We start from the raw sequence: 18053 nt of genomic DNA, 5'->3' as shown, positions 1-18053 counted from the left end.
AGTACTGGTGACTTATTGCAACTTATTGGTTGCTTGTCTATAAATTACTGACAATTTTAATTGCATACTGTTACTGGTGGTTTAACCACATCGAGCTTCAGCTCTTGCTGTTTTGGTGTTTGGGTGACGGGTTTTGGGGAACTTATGGTGTGTAATGGTGAATGGGTACGATCATTGCACTATTTCATTTGAGCATATTGTATACAAAATTTTGATATGTCATGATAAACTATATGAACTGTTATAATAATTGTATGCTTCGTTGACCGATTGTATGCCTATGCAATGCTTATTTTTGCTTAGACTTACATTGAACTTTTTAAGTTCATCCTAGTTTACTCATTACAGATAACCCGCAAGATTAGGATTAGATTCGACATATGGAGGTTTTATCTCGTATTTTCACTTAATAAAATGTTTTTAAATTTTATTTTATTTATTTTGGTTTTATTTTGGGACTATAAAATTCATCAAGTATGGACTTCGGTATGGCTTATTTTATTTCGGATTTTGCATGCATGAGATATTTGGATGAAAACGAGTAAACTTAATAACCGACCTAATATGACTTAAAACACGAATTTTTATACAAAAATCAAATGCAACACTATTTTCATTGCCTAACGGTAATACGAAGTTTTTAAAAGGTCTATTGACAAAATTAATTGAGTTTTTTTTATTAAACAAATTGACTTTCTAATAATTTGGAATTAAATCATAGACAACTTACACTGCAGCAAAATTGACTTTTAGCGGCGTTTTTTAAGGTCTTTAGCGGCGCTTTGAAACACTGCTAAAACTTTTAGCGGCGCCAAAAAACGCCGCTATATACGGCGCCACTAAAGTTTGCGGCGTTTATTTGAAAAAATACCGCTAAAGATCATGACCTTTAGCGGCGCTTTTTCCACAAACGCCGCTAAAGATCACGACCTTTAGCGGCGCTTTTCCTACAAACGCCGCTAAAGATCACGACCTTTAGCGGCGCTTTTCTCAAAAACGCTGCTAAAAGTCATGAAATTCAAAAAAAATATTACAAAATATTATAAAGGTCATGAAAAATATAAAAAATTTAAAATTCATTATTTCAATTTAATTTTAATTTATTCAAATAAATTGATTTCAATTTGATTCACTGTTTGTAAGTTAGAAAACTATATTCATCTAAACCTAACTAAATTTAATTTTTTTATTTTATAACTAATTTCTTTTACAAATATAAAAATAAAAAATATTTAAATTAGTAAAAAAATTAAAATACTTTATACAAATATATTTATATATTAAACGGTTGTGTAGCACAAGGAAACTTTGCTCGGGCACAATGTAAAGGAAACCTAGATCAGCTCCTTTGACATAGGGTCCAATATTGCCCTGCATATGACCATCCACAAGGGATTTTCCTTCAATTCATATAGTTTTGAAAACTCAACAAAATAAGTTTAAGTTGCAAGTCACATCATATTATTAGCATAAAGTTCTGAATATTTTATTACCTTGCCATTAAGTTGGAGAAGTTCGCCATCGACCCATTGCAGGTTACGGAAACCAAATTCTGCTATTCTTCCCTGACCTTTGTAACATGCAACCTGTATTTTAGAGTTTTCCCATCAATTAGAAGTCTCAAAAGTATGAATTAACGTACTCAATACGAGGTTCTAAATAAAGTCAAATGAATGAGATAGTAGAGATATTTCAGGCAAACCTTACACCAAATTCAATACATTGACATACATTGTTCATATTGAACACAATATATCAGATAGCATTGCTTCTCATAATGCAACCTAGGGAAGAAAATGAAAGAATTCAATAACAGGGTTCATGCCTTGGTCTGTATGAGCATTAGAGCATGCTTAATGGTTTACTGAAAACGTTCAATAGATAGATTGAATTAATCAAAAAATTTCTGGTAAGTAGCTTTTCATGGTCATAGGATGACAATCTATTTATTTCATTTCATGCAGCTTTAAAGTTCCCATTTGTAAATTATTGATCTTCTCGGTTTTCAACATTTGTAAATTACTAAATGTGACTTCCAGGTTAATAGGACCTGTTCATTTCTACAGTCATGAAATCACAGGTAATGTGCAGTACTGGTAATGCCCCTTAGATAGTAATCGAAGCATACAAACAGATAGAGACAAGCGAGAGTAATTACCACTCCTAACTCATCTGGATACAGCCCACGGTTTGAGAGCCGGCTTTCCCTTCCAATTTTGGCACGAAGAGTAACCTAAAGATGTAAAAGGCATACCGATTGCTCACATGCTAGAAATACAACTATCAATAGATTTATCTAAGATACAATAAAATGAAAAAAATCTGGCCAGCCGAAATATTGAGATCTCCGGTTAGCTTCACAGCTTCAACATATTCAAAGAACTCAACATCTGAAGATTCATCATCTGCATCACTCCAGCGACCATATTTACGCCTTAGCTGAACTATTTCAGTTCCATAAGGGCCAAATGCACCAACATAGAGGCCTACATTTCAATCAGCTGGTTTCAATAGATGATGCTTGGTATGTGGAGAGAAAATAAAATAACATCAATTAACACCACAGAGAAAGAGAAAGAGATCTTCTAAAGGTCCGGTTTTCTAATCTGGTTAGCAGTTCAATGTAGCTCTGCTGAGTTACAAACATTGTAGCAATAAACAGACAATGTAAAGAATTGACTCCATTAGGGGGAAAAAACATATCTCAAGAAATGTGTTCTTATGGAATCTATTTGACCATATAGCTTAAAAAAGCATATTAAAATCCATACAACTTACCAGTAAAGATTTATAGGGAGCTAAGCTTCAAATTTTAAGTTCCCTATCCTTTGAGGTAATAATTACCAAAAAATGGGAATACTGAAACATTTTATAATTATGCAAGGCCCCTTGATAAAAAGAAACTCATAATTCCCTACTATTCATTTAAAATATCATCATCTAGTTATCGTTATCGTCATTCACTCTTACAAATGTTAAATTTTCATTTCAGTGATTACTTTAAATATTAAAAGGGGAACATCTTTCCAACAGTTATACGATGCTAGCAAGTTACTATTATGTTCATTCATAAAATATTTTTCTCAAGAACCTAAATATCTCTGAGCTTTAAGTTCACAGTCTATTGTTTGTCTTTATAAAAGCAGTGCACTAGTGACAAGAAAGGAAGATTGCTGGGAAAAAGAACAACGGTAGAACCCAATGTAGCACCCCAAACCCGGCCCAGAAATTATGGCCGGATCCAGCATGCCACATCAAAAACGTAAAAAAAAATTCCATTCTAAGTCTAGAAAATCGTACTTGATGTTCAAAAGATTAATTCATTAAGGGTTAAAGTGAATGGAAGTTGTACACCAGGTAGGAAACCGGAAAAGAGGTGATGAGTCCATCGGACTGCTTAAGTACCAAGCTCCCTTCGGATCCAATCCTAGACATGCATACCGCCATTGCCACACCTTAACGTCATGGATATTTCTAAGAAACCGATTCGATTAAGTCATTTTTAGGCAAAGTGATTAATTTTGGAAAATACTTTCATTGCGGAAGATTTGCTTGTTGTCATGTTATTTTGAAATCAACTGTTGTTTTTGAAAACGCGCCCTAAAGCTATCCAATTTCAACAGTTAAAATAAGTATTACCTATCTTAGTAATACATATTAAAAACTATCAAAAATAAATAAGCGGCCTTATTACATTTAAAAGCCAAAAACCTCAAACGTAATTAAAAGGATGTCCAGTTCACCAGAAGAAAATCAAACTTTCAGAACGGGTGGCCACTCCGAATTCCCTCACAGCTCCAAGCCCACTATGGTTGGGGATTTCCTGCGTGGATGAAAATAAAAGGGGTGAGTTTGGGGAAACTCAGTGTGTAAGAAAAACCCATTCAAATCCCAAGTCAACTCAAGCCTATTGGGCCTAAGCCCATTCAGGTAACAGTGATACTGGGCCAGAGCCCTTTTCAGATTACAATAAACTGGGCCTTAGCCCCTTATTCAAATAACAGTATGGCCCATAGGCCCATTTCAAAATACATGCAACATCAGTAAACATATGCAAGCTCATTTGGGGAGACTACTCAACCCACCAACCACTACACTCCACCCGTACCAACCATACACTCCATGTGGGGAATAGCTCAACCCACCCAGCCCAACACTCCACAATTGCAGCCTCGCTGCTCAGTTAACAGTAAATTGAGGCAAAGCCTCCAGTACGTGGACAAGCCACTTTCAGTACTTCCTCCGTCAATATCCCAGTCCCATGCATCAGATAATAACATGGCATGCAGTAAATAACAACAGTCAAACATGCATTTAGGTCAATTTAACCCTAGGGGTATTTCGATAATTTTGCACCTAGGGGTATAACAGTAATTTTCCATACATAGGGGTATTATAGTAATTTATCTATTCTTAAGGTATTTCATGCATATTCCTACTTTTCACGTACTAACAGAATCACGTACCGAGGGTTCTTACCGAATTGGGTCCGTTGGCCCATCATTCCAATTTTGGCCCATTAAGCCCAAAAATATCGAGGGCACAGAAATCATGCACTTTGCAGTCCAAATTTTGCAACTTACCAAAAACATTAATCGATTTACCTCACGAACATTCGCACACTCGTAAATCTACAAAATACCGATTTTTGGCATTTCGGCATTTCGACTTTTGCCGATCCAGACTAAGAAAGAGGGTGTTAGTTACACACCTGTTTGCGACGATAAGCTGACGAGATCCACACACGAACTACCTACAATTGGATTACTAACACATTAATCTAACTATTCAAGTACGAACTACGTATTAACCCCTTACAATATTCAGCCAACCACACCTACAGATCAGAGTAAGCTTATAAGAAATCAATAAGCAACTCATTAACAAATTTTTGTCAGTGTTTACCACATAATCATAATTTCACTGCAAGCTGTCTTCCTGAGAAACAGTCACTAAATCATTTATAACTGGAGCTACGAAACTCCAAACCAAGTGTCGTTAATTTTACCTAAAAATAGATTCATATATCTTCTATCCATAAAATTTTCAGAATTTTTGGTTTAGCCAATCAATACCAGATTTTTCTTAAAGTTTCCCATGTTTCACTGTTTGACTAATCTGACCACTCTTCATTACGAATCAAATTGATCATTGTACAGAATTCAAAATATGTTCTCGTTTATTTCATTTGAAACTAGACTCATGAAGCTTTAATTACATAATTTATACAGCTTCTAACTCATCTCCCACAATTTATGGTGATTTTCCAAAGTCACATTACTGCTGCTGTCCCAAGCAGATTTATTACCAAATCACTCTTTCACACATACCTTGCATGCATGTTATTTAAACATGTATATCACCAATCAATCATCACATATCTATGATTTTACTAAAGTATAATCTCCATTTCATCATTTTAAAGCACAACATGTTAGCCGATTTTTCCCTTTAACATCTAAGGCACATGCATGCTCATTTGTTTGGCTCAACTTCACCTATCTTCCATTTTTCATCAAAAGAACATGAAACAACAACCATTTCCTACATTTTAATTCATGACTAAATGCTCACAACACAACTAAAAACCAAAATATGCTTCAAGAGTTAAGGTAGAATCAAGAAGAACTCATGAACATCAAGATAGAAGCAAACTACCATGAACTTACCTTCAATTTTCTTCCCCAAGTGACCAAACATTCAAGAGCTTTCTCCTCTCCTTTCTCTTCTCTAACTTTCGGCTATGATGAACAAAGATGGACAAAACTTTGTTCTTTTCACCTCTTTTTCTTTTAATAAAATTTCATATTTCATCCATTTAATTCTTTAATACAAAAGACATGAAATTCCCATCATGGAACATTTACCTAACCCATTATCATGAAACATTTACCTAACCCATTATCATGAAACATTTACCTAACCCATTATCATGGAACATTTACCTAACTCATTATCAATTTGTATCAATTTGTACCATAAATTATGGATATCAAGTGCACATTTTGTCTACAACAACATGATGGCTGGCCACTTCATGTAAAATGGGAGGTTTGTCATGAAAATCCTCTTATTTTGCACTCTTATTTATTTGGTCACTTCAATTTAGCCTATAGCATTTTCAAACATTTTCACATAGGTCCTATTTCATAATTGCACCCCTTTTTTCTTATGGAACAAAAAAATTAACTAAAATTGCCGGGTTCTATCTTAAGCTTGGGCCTTCTAGAGGCCCACTAACATAATTAAACCTATGCCAACATTCACAGTATTCCCAAAAATTAGGGCGTTACACCCAAACCATGAGCTACTCAATACTAGAAAACCAGGCAGCTATGGTACTGATGTGTTACTTGACTATTTTCAGTGGAGGCCATTTATTCACTATAAGGAACACTGCCCAAGAGTAAGTAGCAACCAAAGAAATTACCAGTCCACTTCCTGTAAGTCTAGACAACCGTGAAGCATCATGGTACCGCTCTTCATCTATGGCACTTTGCAGATAAACAACAGATTCCAATAAATGCCAAAGCATAACAGCACTGTTTATTTGAGAGGCTTACAATCTCTTACCTTCAACTGAGACATGATTTCAGCTGCACTGTCTTTTGAAGAAACCTCTGCAATAGCCAACTTTAACTTTGCAGCTTCTTCAAAGTCTTCCTTATCAATTGCATCCTTAAGTTGGAACTACAAGGTGGAGCATTCAATCAGGAAAAAAGAGAAGGATTCTTACATATATAACAATACATGTAACATGTATGGTTACATGTAAAAATATATGAAGTACCAAATGCAATTTAATTGTAAAGTACAAACCGAAAATGCAAACAAACCAAAGTTAAAGGCAAATTAGATGAGGTATATTCTACTAATTCACGCACTATACTCATAAGCAAAAAGTTTACCACTTGTAGCATTTCTTTTCATGCCTTTGTAATAAAAATAATGAAAACTTGAAAAAGAAGACGGAGAGTAATGAATACGACAAATAAGAAGTAAATAAAATAATTTACAATATGCAGGTGGAAAACCAGTCGTTTCCTGAATATTTACTCCCTATTTCCCCTTGTTTTACACCAAATATTTACCCCCTTCTCCTCTTCCCCTTCCACTCTATAATCTACACGTTTTATATCCAAAGCCACCTGAGAGTCTCATTTCAATTTATCCTACTGACACTAAGTGAGGTATAAAACCTAATAGCAACACAGAAGTCTAAAAATTCACTGTAAAAAACTTTCATGTTTATACACCTTCACTAAAGTGTAAGCTTCAAATCCCCTCTTCCTCTTCTTCCTTGGGTGAAAATAGAGAAAAGTGCACAAACTGCATGTAGTTCTATAACTACCAATTTTGGGGCAAGCTACCAATTTTTCATTTTGTAATATTTAGAAGTAGTTTATATGATAAAACGAACAAGGGGACTCAATTTGAACAAGAAACAACCAAATCAAGAGTAGATAGAAACATGATAAATGGATAGGTAAAGATGTAAGCTTCAATTATCTATAACTACGAATATTTGACAAATTAAAAACCAAGATAAAAAACACTTAGCAAAAAGGCTTACTTTGAGAACAGAAGTATAACTCTCAGCTTGTTCAATGACCATGAACAATACTATTTCAAAGAAAAAGTATCACATGAATCTGTCTATCAGAAATAAATATTGCAATGGAACTCACATAAGAAACTCTCCCAAGAAAACCAGTGTTTCCCCCAGAGCGTTGAGTGCCAGCAGACAAAAAGCCATTTGATCGCAAATTTTTCTGCAGCAGACACAAAAGTGCTGAGGTGTTGGATAGCCAATAAGGTAAGGTTTCATTTTTAGCTCCAACCTGCAAAAAAGGCCAGACAAATAAAGAATCATACAATTCCCAAATTAAATAAATATATATGTAATTATTTACATACATATATTCATCCAATTCTCGTGCATAATAACATATTCCACTAAGGAATGCTTAAAGATAACTACTCTTATACTACTTGTTGTTCATCACAAATTATATTTGAATATTTCTCAAGCATTTATAGTAACCAAACTCGTAAATTTCTACTCAACTTCAACTACAAACAAAGGTCAATAGAAACCAAAGAAGAGGCCCCACAACAAGGTTCAAAAAATTGGATATGAAATTATAAAATGCCATCACAAACAGAAAGATAACAGCATAAACAAGCTCAAGTTCACCACCTTAAACTTTCTGCTAATACAAGGAAAAACCCAGAAAATTTATGAAAATCAGAAAATCTTACATATATTATTGAACCGTAGAAACCCAGATAACAAAAGCAAGCAGAAGTCTTAACAAATGAATAAAAAGTTTACCAAATAAATATGAAATTAAAACCCCTTTTTTTTTGCCTCACAAACAGCTTGAACAATAAGATTTCTAAGCAAAATAAACATCAAGAACAATAAAATCAGTAAACTTACCCAATCAATTAAACGGCTAATGCAAATCCAAAATCCAAAATCCCGTTTGTTTACAGAGAGGATAAAAAGTAATTTCTCGGTAATCAAACAGAGAAAGAAAAGAAACAACTAGCTGAAAATTATATCAACCAAAGTAAATTAAAGAGAAGGAAAATATTTTTTTTATTTTTCATTTTAAAAAAGAGGATTAGGAAAACGGGGAAAAAACACTTTTTTTTAGGATGCCGATTTTAGGAGGGAAATTTGGGGATAAGAGGGCGCCACTTTTTTTATTGTATTTTTTTGTGGCGTTTTTATAAAAAAATGCTGCTATTGTATATTTTTTGTAGCGTTTTTCATAAAAACACCACTAACCTCTATTTTATATTTTATTTTTATTTTTGTATTTTATTTTTATTTATTATCAATGTTGTTATTTATTTATCAATATTTTTTTAAATCTAATATTTAAATATATCAAATGGTTTAGATTAAATATTTTTTAAAATAAAAGTATTAATTGGTTGTATAAAATTTTATCATTTAACAAATATCAAGTAAACCTTAAATCCTAAATCATTTAATATATATAAAGTTTATCTATTATCTCTTAAATAATTTAAACTATAATCATAATTTTAAAATATTAAAATTAAAATTATCTCTTTTACAATCATATAAGAAATTATTTAATATATAAATTAAAAACACTAATTAATCTAAACCATTAATCCCTAAACTCTAAACTCTAAAATCCTAAAATATAAACCATTAACCCTGAGCCCATAACCCATAACCTATAACCCCTAACCCTTAAACTATAATACATAAACCTTAAAATAGTAACTCATAAACCTTAAACCCTTAATCATATATCCTAAATTGTAAACCCTAAACTATAATGATTAATTGATTCAATATTTTTAAATTAATATTATCTTTTTTACAATTATATAAGAAAATATTTATCATATAAATTAAAAACATTAATTAACTAAACCCTAAACTCTTAATCCTTAATCCCTAGACCCTAAATCCTAAAATATAAACTCTTAATCCTAGACCCCTAACCCCTAAACCATAATCCCTAAACCTATAATCCATAAAAGTTAAAATAGTAACTCGTAAACCTTAAACCCTTAACCATATGCCCTAAATCATAAACCTTAAACTATAATGATAATTAATTCAATATTTTAAAATTAATACTATCTCTTTTACAATTATATAAGAAAATATTTAACATATGATGTACATCAACATCCATGTGATGTTTTTTTGGGGTTTAGTATTTTAGGGGTTATAGTTTAGGGTTTAAGATTTTTTAAAGTTTAGGAGTTTAGTGTTTTAAGGATTATAGATTAGTGTTTATGATTTTTTGGGGGTTTAGGGTTTAGGGGTTATATGACTTTTAGCGGCGTTTTACCAAAAGCGCCGCTAATGCTCTGGCTTTTAGCGGCGTTTTACCAAAAGCGCCGCTAATGCTCTGTTTTTAGCGGCGTTTTAACAAAAAACGCCGCTATTGCTCTATGTTTTTAGCGGCATTTTTGGTAAAACGCCGCTATTGCTCTATGTTTTATAATTTTTGTGGCGTTTTTTGATAAAACGCCGCTAAAGCCCTATTTTCTTGTAGTGTTAACAATCTAATGTTTTTATTAAACCCAAGGCAATCACGCTAAATTTTCTGGAAATTGATTAAAATAGCAATTTTTAAATCAAATGGATTTACTTGACCATTTCGATGGCAAATGTAACTTTTAGAATTCGACCGTAACGTTTAGACCGAATTTGGGAGATTACATTAATATGGATATAATTCTCGTCTTAACAAAAACTTTTATTTAGACAACTTCTTTTGGATGTAGTGTATATGCGTGTGTGATAAATACCTTTATCGTAGATATATAATACTAACTCTTTAATTTTATATTACCATATATTATGCCTCATAAAACTAGAAAGATATATTAAACAAAATTGTAAGCTTAGAAATTAGGATGGAGAACATATATTCTTTTTTTTTTCCTCTTCGATAACCGGCATATATTCAATTCATGGTTAAGTCAGAATATAAAATTAGCAGATCAGATCCCAGCCTTGTCACCTTCTACTTTTAGAATTATATAAAGTTAAAAGTGGATGCCACCACAAAACAAATATCTGAATGGATTAGGAATCAACATGGAAGATTGTTAAAATAAAAAATGACTGTTCCACTTAAATCATATTATTTGATATAACATGGAAGCCTCCTTTTAAAAAAAAAAAACATGGATGCTTTTGTCTTTTAAAATTAAATTAATTAAAATCCCATAATAAAATAATAATTCATGTTTATATTAATTAAACATTATGATTTATTTAATCCTTTAATTTTATAAAAAAAATTATTTTAATTCTTCATTTAATTTTTCATCTTTTTAACCTTTAAATTTACAATTTTTTTATCAAATCACTCAAAATCGATGAAAAAATTAACATTAATTAATTTTGTTGACGTAGCATATACGTGACGAAAAATAATGATACCTATTAATTATTATAAATTATTATAATACTCTATATTAATTGAACAATAATTTATTTTTTATTTTGTTATATTAAATGCTCCGAAAACAAAACAAAAAGTCCATCAAAGCTTTGAAATCGTAGTACACCAGCGTCATCTTCACAAAAGATAAGTTCTGGCAAAAGTCTCATTGCTGTATAGACCTTTGCCTTTCAGCATCTCAATTTCCTTATCCTGAAAGACAATATTCTATTTCCTTTTTTTTCCAACTTTTTTTTTGGGGGGGGGGTGTCGGGTGGGGGATGAAGTTTAATGAAAGATACATTAGATGTGGAATGGTTATTTTGTTGGAATCCAAAATATTTAATTATTGGGTTATTCTTAGAAAGGCATATTTATTACTCCAATTTTTTTAAAAATAAACATAATTTTTTTCGAAGTTTGAAACTATGAAACAGAAACTCAACAATCCTCCTACAATTTTACTTGTAAAAGAGCTTAGACGCAGGATATTTATTACAATTTTCCTTCTACAATATGATATAAAACACAAATTGTCTTGTATAGTTATTAATGTAATAATATGAGAAAAAAAGTTTGTTAGGGATAAATCCAATTAACAAATAAGTAAAATAATAAAAAATTTAAAAAGATTGAACACAAAATATTTACATGGAAAAACTCCTCTTAAGAGGCAAAAAATCACAAGTAAAAATAAATTTACTATGACAGCAAAAACAGAGAGTATAAATACAGAGATAAACTATACCCGAATAATAAGAACCCTCAAAATAGAAACACAAAATTCTTTGAAAGCTTGTAAAAGCTAATACCTAAATGTGTAATGAGTTATTTTTCTAGGGTGAGAAAAATGACTCATTTGTAGGCTAAATTCATAGGTCAAATAATGTTAAAATAACCTACACTAACCAGAGTAAGATTGGGACAAATGATCAGAATTTGACTAGAAGAAGAATACTGAGAGATTTGCATAACATGTCGCCTCGTCGTGACGTGGCTGCTACCTCGTCGAAATGCCCTTCATCGTGTCATCGGGACGAGACTTTTCTTCTCGTCAGGACATCAATGGTCGTGTTGTTGGACGACACTTCTTCCTCGCCAGGACATCAACTTTGTTTCAACCAAAAATGCGAGGCATACTCCACAAATCTCCACCTTGGCTCATATTTCCACACCGCCTTTTTTTTGTCAAAGACCGCCGTGGGCCTATCTCGAACTATGAAGGATATTAAATAAGTCAGTTGTGCTTATAAGCTAGAAGACTTCTAGTCTTCAACTTGTACAGTATCAAATCAAAACTGACTCAGGTCTAATTTCCATGAACGCAATGTCCTATCTTTTCAAAACCTGCATTCAAAATATAAACCTTCTTATAAGAAATAGTCATAACTTTTTCCCTCTCATGACCAAGTTGTATTCGCTTCAAACGAATTGACTTCGACTCCTTAATAGACAAGGGACATCCTGTTTCACCAATCATCGTTGATCCTTCCAGAACATAAAGATTGACCATCTTTTTACCTTTCATCAAAATAAGAGCCCCACGGGATATCTTAAGCTCGAATCTTTCACTTGTTGAAACCAACAAGAAATCATCACCCTTGTCATCGGCCAAATTAGCACTAGCTAAATATTCCTTATTGCTCCCAGCAGTCCTTTTATTTTGTAGTTTGGAATAATTTGTCTTGCCTTGACGTGACCTAACTTCTTACAATAGCGACATCTCTTTTCTCGCTTCCTTAATGCTACCAAAACCAAGGCATGCTTATCTGACTTGCTATCCAAACCAAACTAATTTTTTTAGTTTGTCTTTACTCAACAGATTACCCTTCACATCCTTGAATGAGAGACTATCCCTACCATAAATCAGGGTCTCCCTGAAAGACTTGTATGAAAGAAGTACAGAGCACAATAATAGTATAATCTGATCTTAATTGTCAATCTGAACCTCAAATTTTTTAAATCATTCAAAAAAGTAATAAATTAACTGATATAACCTCTAAGGTGCTCATCTTCGTTCATGTAGAACATGTACAACCATAGTTTCAATACTAATCGGTTAGTTAGAGACTTTGTGGCATAAAGGGTTTCTAACTTTTTCCACAGGATGTATGTTGTTTTCTCCATTAACACCTCCTTTAACACATTATTTATTATACATAATTGAATTAAGGATAGAACCTTTCTATCTTATCTCATTCTGATTGTTCTATATTGTTAAGTTTTTTCTCTGCAAGGGTCTTATCAAGAGCGCTTTGGGTCAAAATTATTGACATACGAACTTGCCACATATTAAAATTTGTGATGCCATCAAACTTCTCAATGTTGAACCTTGTTGTTGCCATCCCTGAACGGGTTGAATGCGAAAAATAAACTAGCTCTGATACCAATTTGTTGGGGATAAACTTGATTAAGCAATGAAGAAGTAAAATAACAAAGAAATTGAAAGGATCGAACACAAATATTTTGATGGAAAAACCCCTCCGAAGAGCATAAAAAACCACGGGCAAAAACAAATTTACTATAACAACAAAAACGAAAAGTATAAAGATGAAGATAAAACTAAACCCCGAAACCCAAAAAATAAAAACCTTCAAAACGTAAACACAAAATTCTTTGAAAGCTTGTAAAAGCTAATACCTAAATTTGTAATGGATTATTTTTCTAGGGTGAAAAAGGGCTTATTTATAGGCTAAATTCGTACGTCAAATAATTTTAAAATAACTTACACTAATCAGAGTTCGACTAGTACAAATAATTAAAATTTGATTGGAAGAAGAAAACCGAGAGAATTGCATAACAATTCGCCTTGTCGTGAGGCCCTTCATTGCGTCGTTGGGACGAGACGTCCCTTCTTGTTGGGATGTCGGTGGTCACATCATTGGGACGATGCCTCTTCCTTGTCGGGACATCAACTCTGTTTCAGCCAAAAATGCGAGGCATACTCCACAAAGTTTATTTAATATATATATTACAATGTTAGATATAAAATAAAGAATAGTTAGTAAAATTTTAAACTTGAAATTAGAAATATGCATAATAACTTTTGTAAAAAAATAACATCTCTTCAAAATAAGCAACAATTTTTCATTCTTTCTATTAAAAATAAGTCATAAGAGTATTTAAATATTACCAATTGAATTAATTTCTTATTAACTCATGATACATGCACGGATGAGGTGAAATTTATTAGATTCCATTCACCGAAACTGTCAATTTTCAACTCATATAGCCTAAAAAATAATACTTTTACTAAATAATGTATCAATGTAATATCAATATAAAATTATTTTAAACAGAAAAATTAGTATGAATTACTAACATATTTGATATTACAATTTATTGGCGAAAGCAGGTATATTGAGATTTTTTTTAAGGACTAGTAGTGAATTTTGTTTAGTACCATTTGAGTGTAGGATTTTTGTGTTTGGTAGTATGTTGTAATCCTATTATACTTGAAAGAGGTTGGTGGCTCCAACATCTTTCTTAGTTTACTTTATTTTACCTTAGAAAAAAAGAAGAATTTAAAATTTTTTTTTCCAAAATAAAAATTTGATATATATTTTTCCAAAACATTTTCTCAAGGGAACATCATCTAACATTAATTTAACTTAAACACGTATTCTTATGCTTCTTCTTTCTTTTCTTTTTTTTTTCTTTTTTTTTTTTAGTATTCTTATGCTTTCTTTTTTTATGCTTTCATGTTGGGGGGCTTTTACACATTCAAGATTCGAACACCCCTTGGTGACTATTTTAATAGTTATCGGTTATCCCACTAGTGTGACTTAATGAATGTGACATAATTTGATAAGGTTTAAAAAATGCTTTGTGAAAAATGATTTTGGAAACTTTAATTTAAGTTTGAGTATTTCAAAGCTATACACCATCTTTCTTTTAGTTTTGATTTTAACTGCTTTATGGAAAAAACACAATTAGCATCCCTTTCTTTTAATTCATCCTTGATTTTTTACGTTAAATAGAGTTTTTAAATTCAGTTGCTTTTCAAATTTTGATGTTCAATTTTTTCAATTCCTCCGTTTCCTGCTCGGTTAATTTTTTATGTTCGCTAGCTTTATGAATCTCCTTTATCCTATTTTCACTTTCGATAATTCTTTTTCTAGAACATTGTCAGCATCTACATTCTATTTCTTGAGAGCTCCCTTGATTTTTTGTAATTTTTCTGCCATTTGCCCTTTTAAACTGCCCAATCTCGACTATTTCCTTCTCGATTAATCTCTGACAATCTTTCTTTTTAAACCATGCATTAACGAACTTGAAAGTTCTTGGTCCCCAGTCGATTGTTTCATTTACCAACAAAACTGGTATGTGATCTGATATCATTCTATTTAGTCCTTACCATTGTAAGTCTTTCAATTGAACGAGCCATTCTTCCTCCAATAAAAATCTATCAAGTCTGCTATGTTTATTGTCCAGACAAATCCATGTGAACTTTCATCTAACATTAATTAAACTTAAACAAGTATTCTTATGCCTTCTTCTTCTTTTTTTTTTTGGGGGGGGGGGTGCTTTTACACATTCAAGACTCGAACACCCCTTGGTGACTATTTAAGCAGCTATCGGTTATCCCACTAGTGTGACGTAATGAATGTGACATAATTTGATAAGGTTTGAAAAATGCTTTGTGGAAAAATGATTTTGGAAACTTTTAAGTTTGAGTATTTCAATAAATATATAAAAATAATTTATTAATAACATATATATTATAAATTTTAAATATTTTTAAGTAATTAATATATGATTAAAATATGCTTTAAATTTTTGTATTTTTTTCACATTTGAAATTTAGTCCCTCAAATTTTCAAATTAAAAAATATAAGTTTGATTGTTAAAACAATTAAGATTGTTGTGTTAAATTTAGATTTTTTTATAATATCATTTTTTTATTACATATTTATTAAGTGAATATTTTTTTATTTCAAAATATTATTTCTATAAAATATTTAAATTTTTATATAAAATGTATTAGTAATATATTATAGTTTTTTTAAATTAAATTTTTTTAAAAAATTCAAATATGATAAAAATGGTGTATAACAATATCTCTATAACATCTAAAATTTTAATAAGCAAATAAAAATATTATAAAAACCTCATCTACCCATTATAGAATTAAAGATAATTATTCAAACAGTTTTCTTTAAACTATATTTCCTAACTTTATAGGCTTAAAGATTCTTATGAGGTAGGTAGAGTTTTGTAAATACAACTAACTGGAAACTGGTACTAGTTGGCAAATGAAAATTATTCCACCGATACTTAAAAATATATATTTTTAAATATATATAATTAGGATTAAAGGATTTTTGGAAATTAAAATTCATATGATGGGCAATTTTAAGTTAGGGGCGACTTATTATTATATTATTATATTTTTTAAGTAATACGTTGGTTAAATTTATTATTTATCTATTTATGTGATGTGAGTTATGGTTTCAGTCCGTAATAATTTTGTTTTTGTATTACAAATTATTATACAAAAATTATATAAATAAAAAAGTTCATTAATTTATCAAAAAAAAATGGACATTTAACTTTGTTGTTATAGATAATGCATGGGGTAAACTAGTATATAAGTGGGTGTATACTGCAATATTTGAAGCATAACGCAACCAAACCAAAAACACATACAAGTCTACCATGGCTAGTTTTCAAATATTGAAGAGAGTCCAAAAAAGCACAACGGGGAAGCTTTGGAACTCTTCCAGCCAAACTCTAACCCTGACTGACAAGAAAGTTTGGCAAGGCTCTCATTATACGGAATTCCCTGAAACCATTCAAGATGGAGATAATGGTGAGTTTACACATGATGCTGATGAGGGTGAATTTTCTGGTTCAATTGTTGGTCTTGTGTACAGGCGACGTGATGGAACCAGGTGGGTTATTGCCTGGAGCAACCCAATACTTGGAGAGAGCAAGGTATATATATATATCATTCAATTCATTCTTACTATGCATTACTTAATTAAAATGTGTTTGTATCATCGATTAATCTATGATTTGCTGCAGGTGTTTACTGATATCCAGCAACAACCTATTCACTGGGGGCAAATCAAAACCAATCTTGATAAAAGAGGAAAACAAAAATTTAAAGTTTCAAAGTTTGGGTACATTGCATCAGTTGAAATTGATCCCTTCACAGTGAAGGCATCATTTGAGTTAGAGCCATAACTGTGGTGGTAATTAAGGCTATCAAAACTAAATAATAATGTGCTGTCTTCTGAGTGCATTGCTTGTACTACTACTACTACTATACTAAATTTGATAGCCAGTAGATATAAAAGAAAGTGTGTCTTCAAATTAAGGCCTTCACTATCATATCAGTGCCATGCATGGCTGACTATTTGTAAAATGTTATTATGGAAAAATAAAACAGAAAGGCCTTGTGTAGCTTATCTTTTCACTCAATTTATAGTTTATGGTTTCTCCACCAACCGCATCCACCCATCAGAACTATTTGTTTAATTGAAGTTAAAAGTTGAGCAAGATTGCAAATAGAAAGGCCTATTACACATGTATGGTGTTGGGGTCTTGTTTTTCATTATCAATGCACTTCATGTGTAAACCAGTAAGATTGGGTCTATCAACTCTAGGTAAGGTTGTTGGCGTATATAGTTAAAATGTAAATGATTTGGTGATCACGTTATTTTTTGCTTCTACCGATTAAAATCATTTCAAATAAATTGCAACATAAAAATTTTCTTGTCAAAACAAAAAAAAAAACTCTTTTCTATAATAAAATTAAACTCAAGTTTCTTCATAATGTCCATTCATAGCAAAGTAGACCTCTATGAAAAAGTCATAACATATTTTTTTATAAATAAAAAAAGGTTAAATCATATTTTTTTTGCTGTAGAATAGAAGCAGTTTATGTTATTTTTCCATCTCTATTCAATTTTTATGCAATTTATATTGTAGTATATATAATTATAATTTAAAAAATCCATAGAAATATTTAAATAAAAACAACAAGATTATTTTATTTTAAAAAGAGATGTCTTTCACATTCAATTATAACTCTTCTAATATTGTTTTTTAAGAATATATTTTTATTATCGTTAATTTTAATATTTTTCATTGATT

General features: G+C 31.3%; 1 protein-coding gene and 1 long non-coding RNA gene across 14 annotated transcripts; one reads left to right on the top strand and one right to left on the bottom strand.

The window, feature by feature from the left end:
- Window positions 1-1090: 1090 nt before the first annotated feature.
- LOC107943685 (uncharacterized) lies at window positions 1091-8737 on the bottom strand. Of its 13 annotated transcripts, none has more exons than XR_005926554.1 (9): window positions 8444-8702; window positions 7689-7841; window positions 6574-6690; window positions 6431-6494; window positions 4712-4753; window positions 3744-3823; window positions 2159-2486; window positions 1494-1784; window positions 1144-1371 (listed from the first exon to the last, which is right to left on the bottom strand). It is a non-coding gene; the product is annotated as an uncharacterized lncRNA (long non-coding RNA). The 13 variants fall into 13 exon arrangements; XR_005926558.1 differs by having other exon boundaries at window positions 1494-1586; XR_005926561.1 differs by lacking the exon at window positions 6431-6494 and having other exon boundaries at window positions 8444-8737.
- A 7548-nt stretch (window positions 8738-16285) lies between these two features.
- Window positions 16286-17360, top strand: LOC121229078 (uncharacterized). The gene is made up of 2 exons (XM_041112300.1): window positions 16286-16889; window positions 16980-17360. Exons 1-2 carry the CDS (start codon window positions 16611-16613, stop codon window positions 17139-17141), a joined length of 441 nt encoding a protein of 146 aa, XP_040968234.1. The 5' UTR covers window positions 16286-16610; the 3' UTR covers window positions 17142-17360.
- The last annotated feature ends 693 nt before the right edge of the window (window positions 17361-18053 follow it).

This window comes from Gossypium hirsutum, chromosome A05 (genome assembly GCF_007990345.1).
Source record: "Gossypium hirsutum isolate 1008001.06 chromosome A05, Gossypium_hirsutum_v2.1, whole genome shotgun sequence".
NCBI lineage: Eukaryota > Viridiplantae > Streptophyta > Magnoliopsida > Malvales > Malvaceae > Gossypium > Gossypium hirsutum.
This window is presented reverse-complemented; position numbering and strand designations above follow the sequence as displayed.

Coding starts and splice junctions, on each gene's coding strand:
- LOC121229078 (XM_041112300.1), top strand. CDS start 16,611: ATGGCTAGTTTTCAAATATTGAAGAGAGTCCAAAAAAGCACAACGGGG. Junction 16,890..16,979: donor CAATACTTGGAGAGAGCAAG/GTATATATATAT, acceptor GATTTGCTGCAG/GTGTTTACTGATATCCAGCA.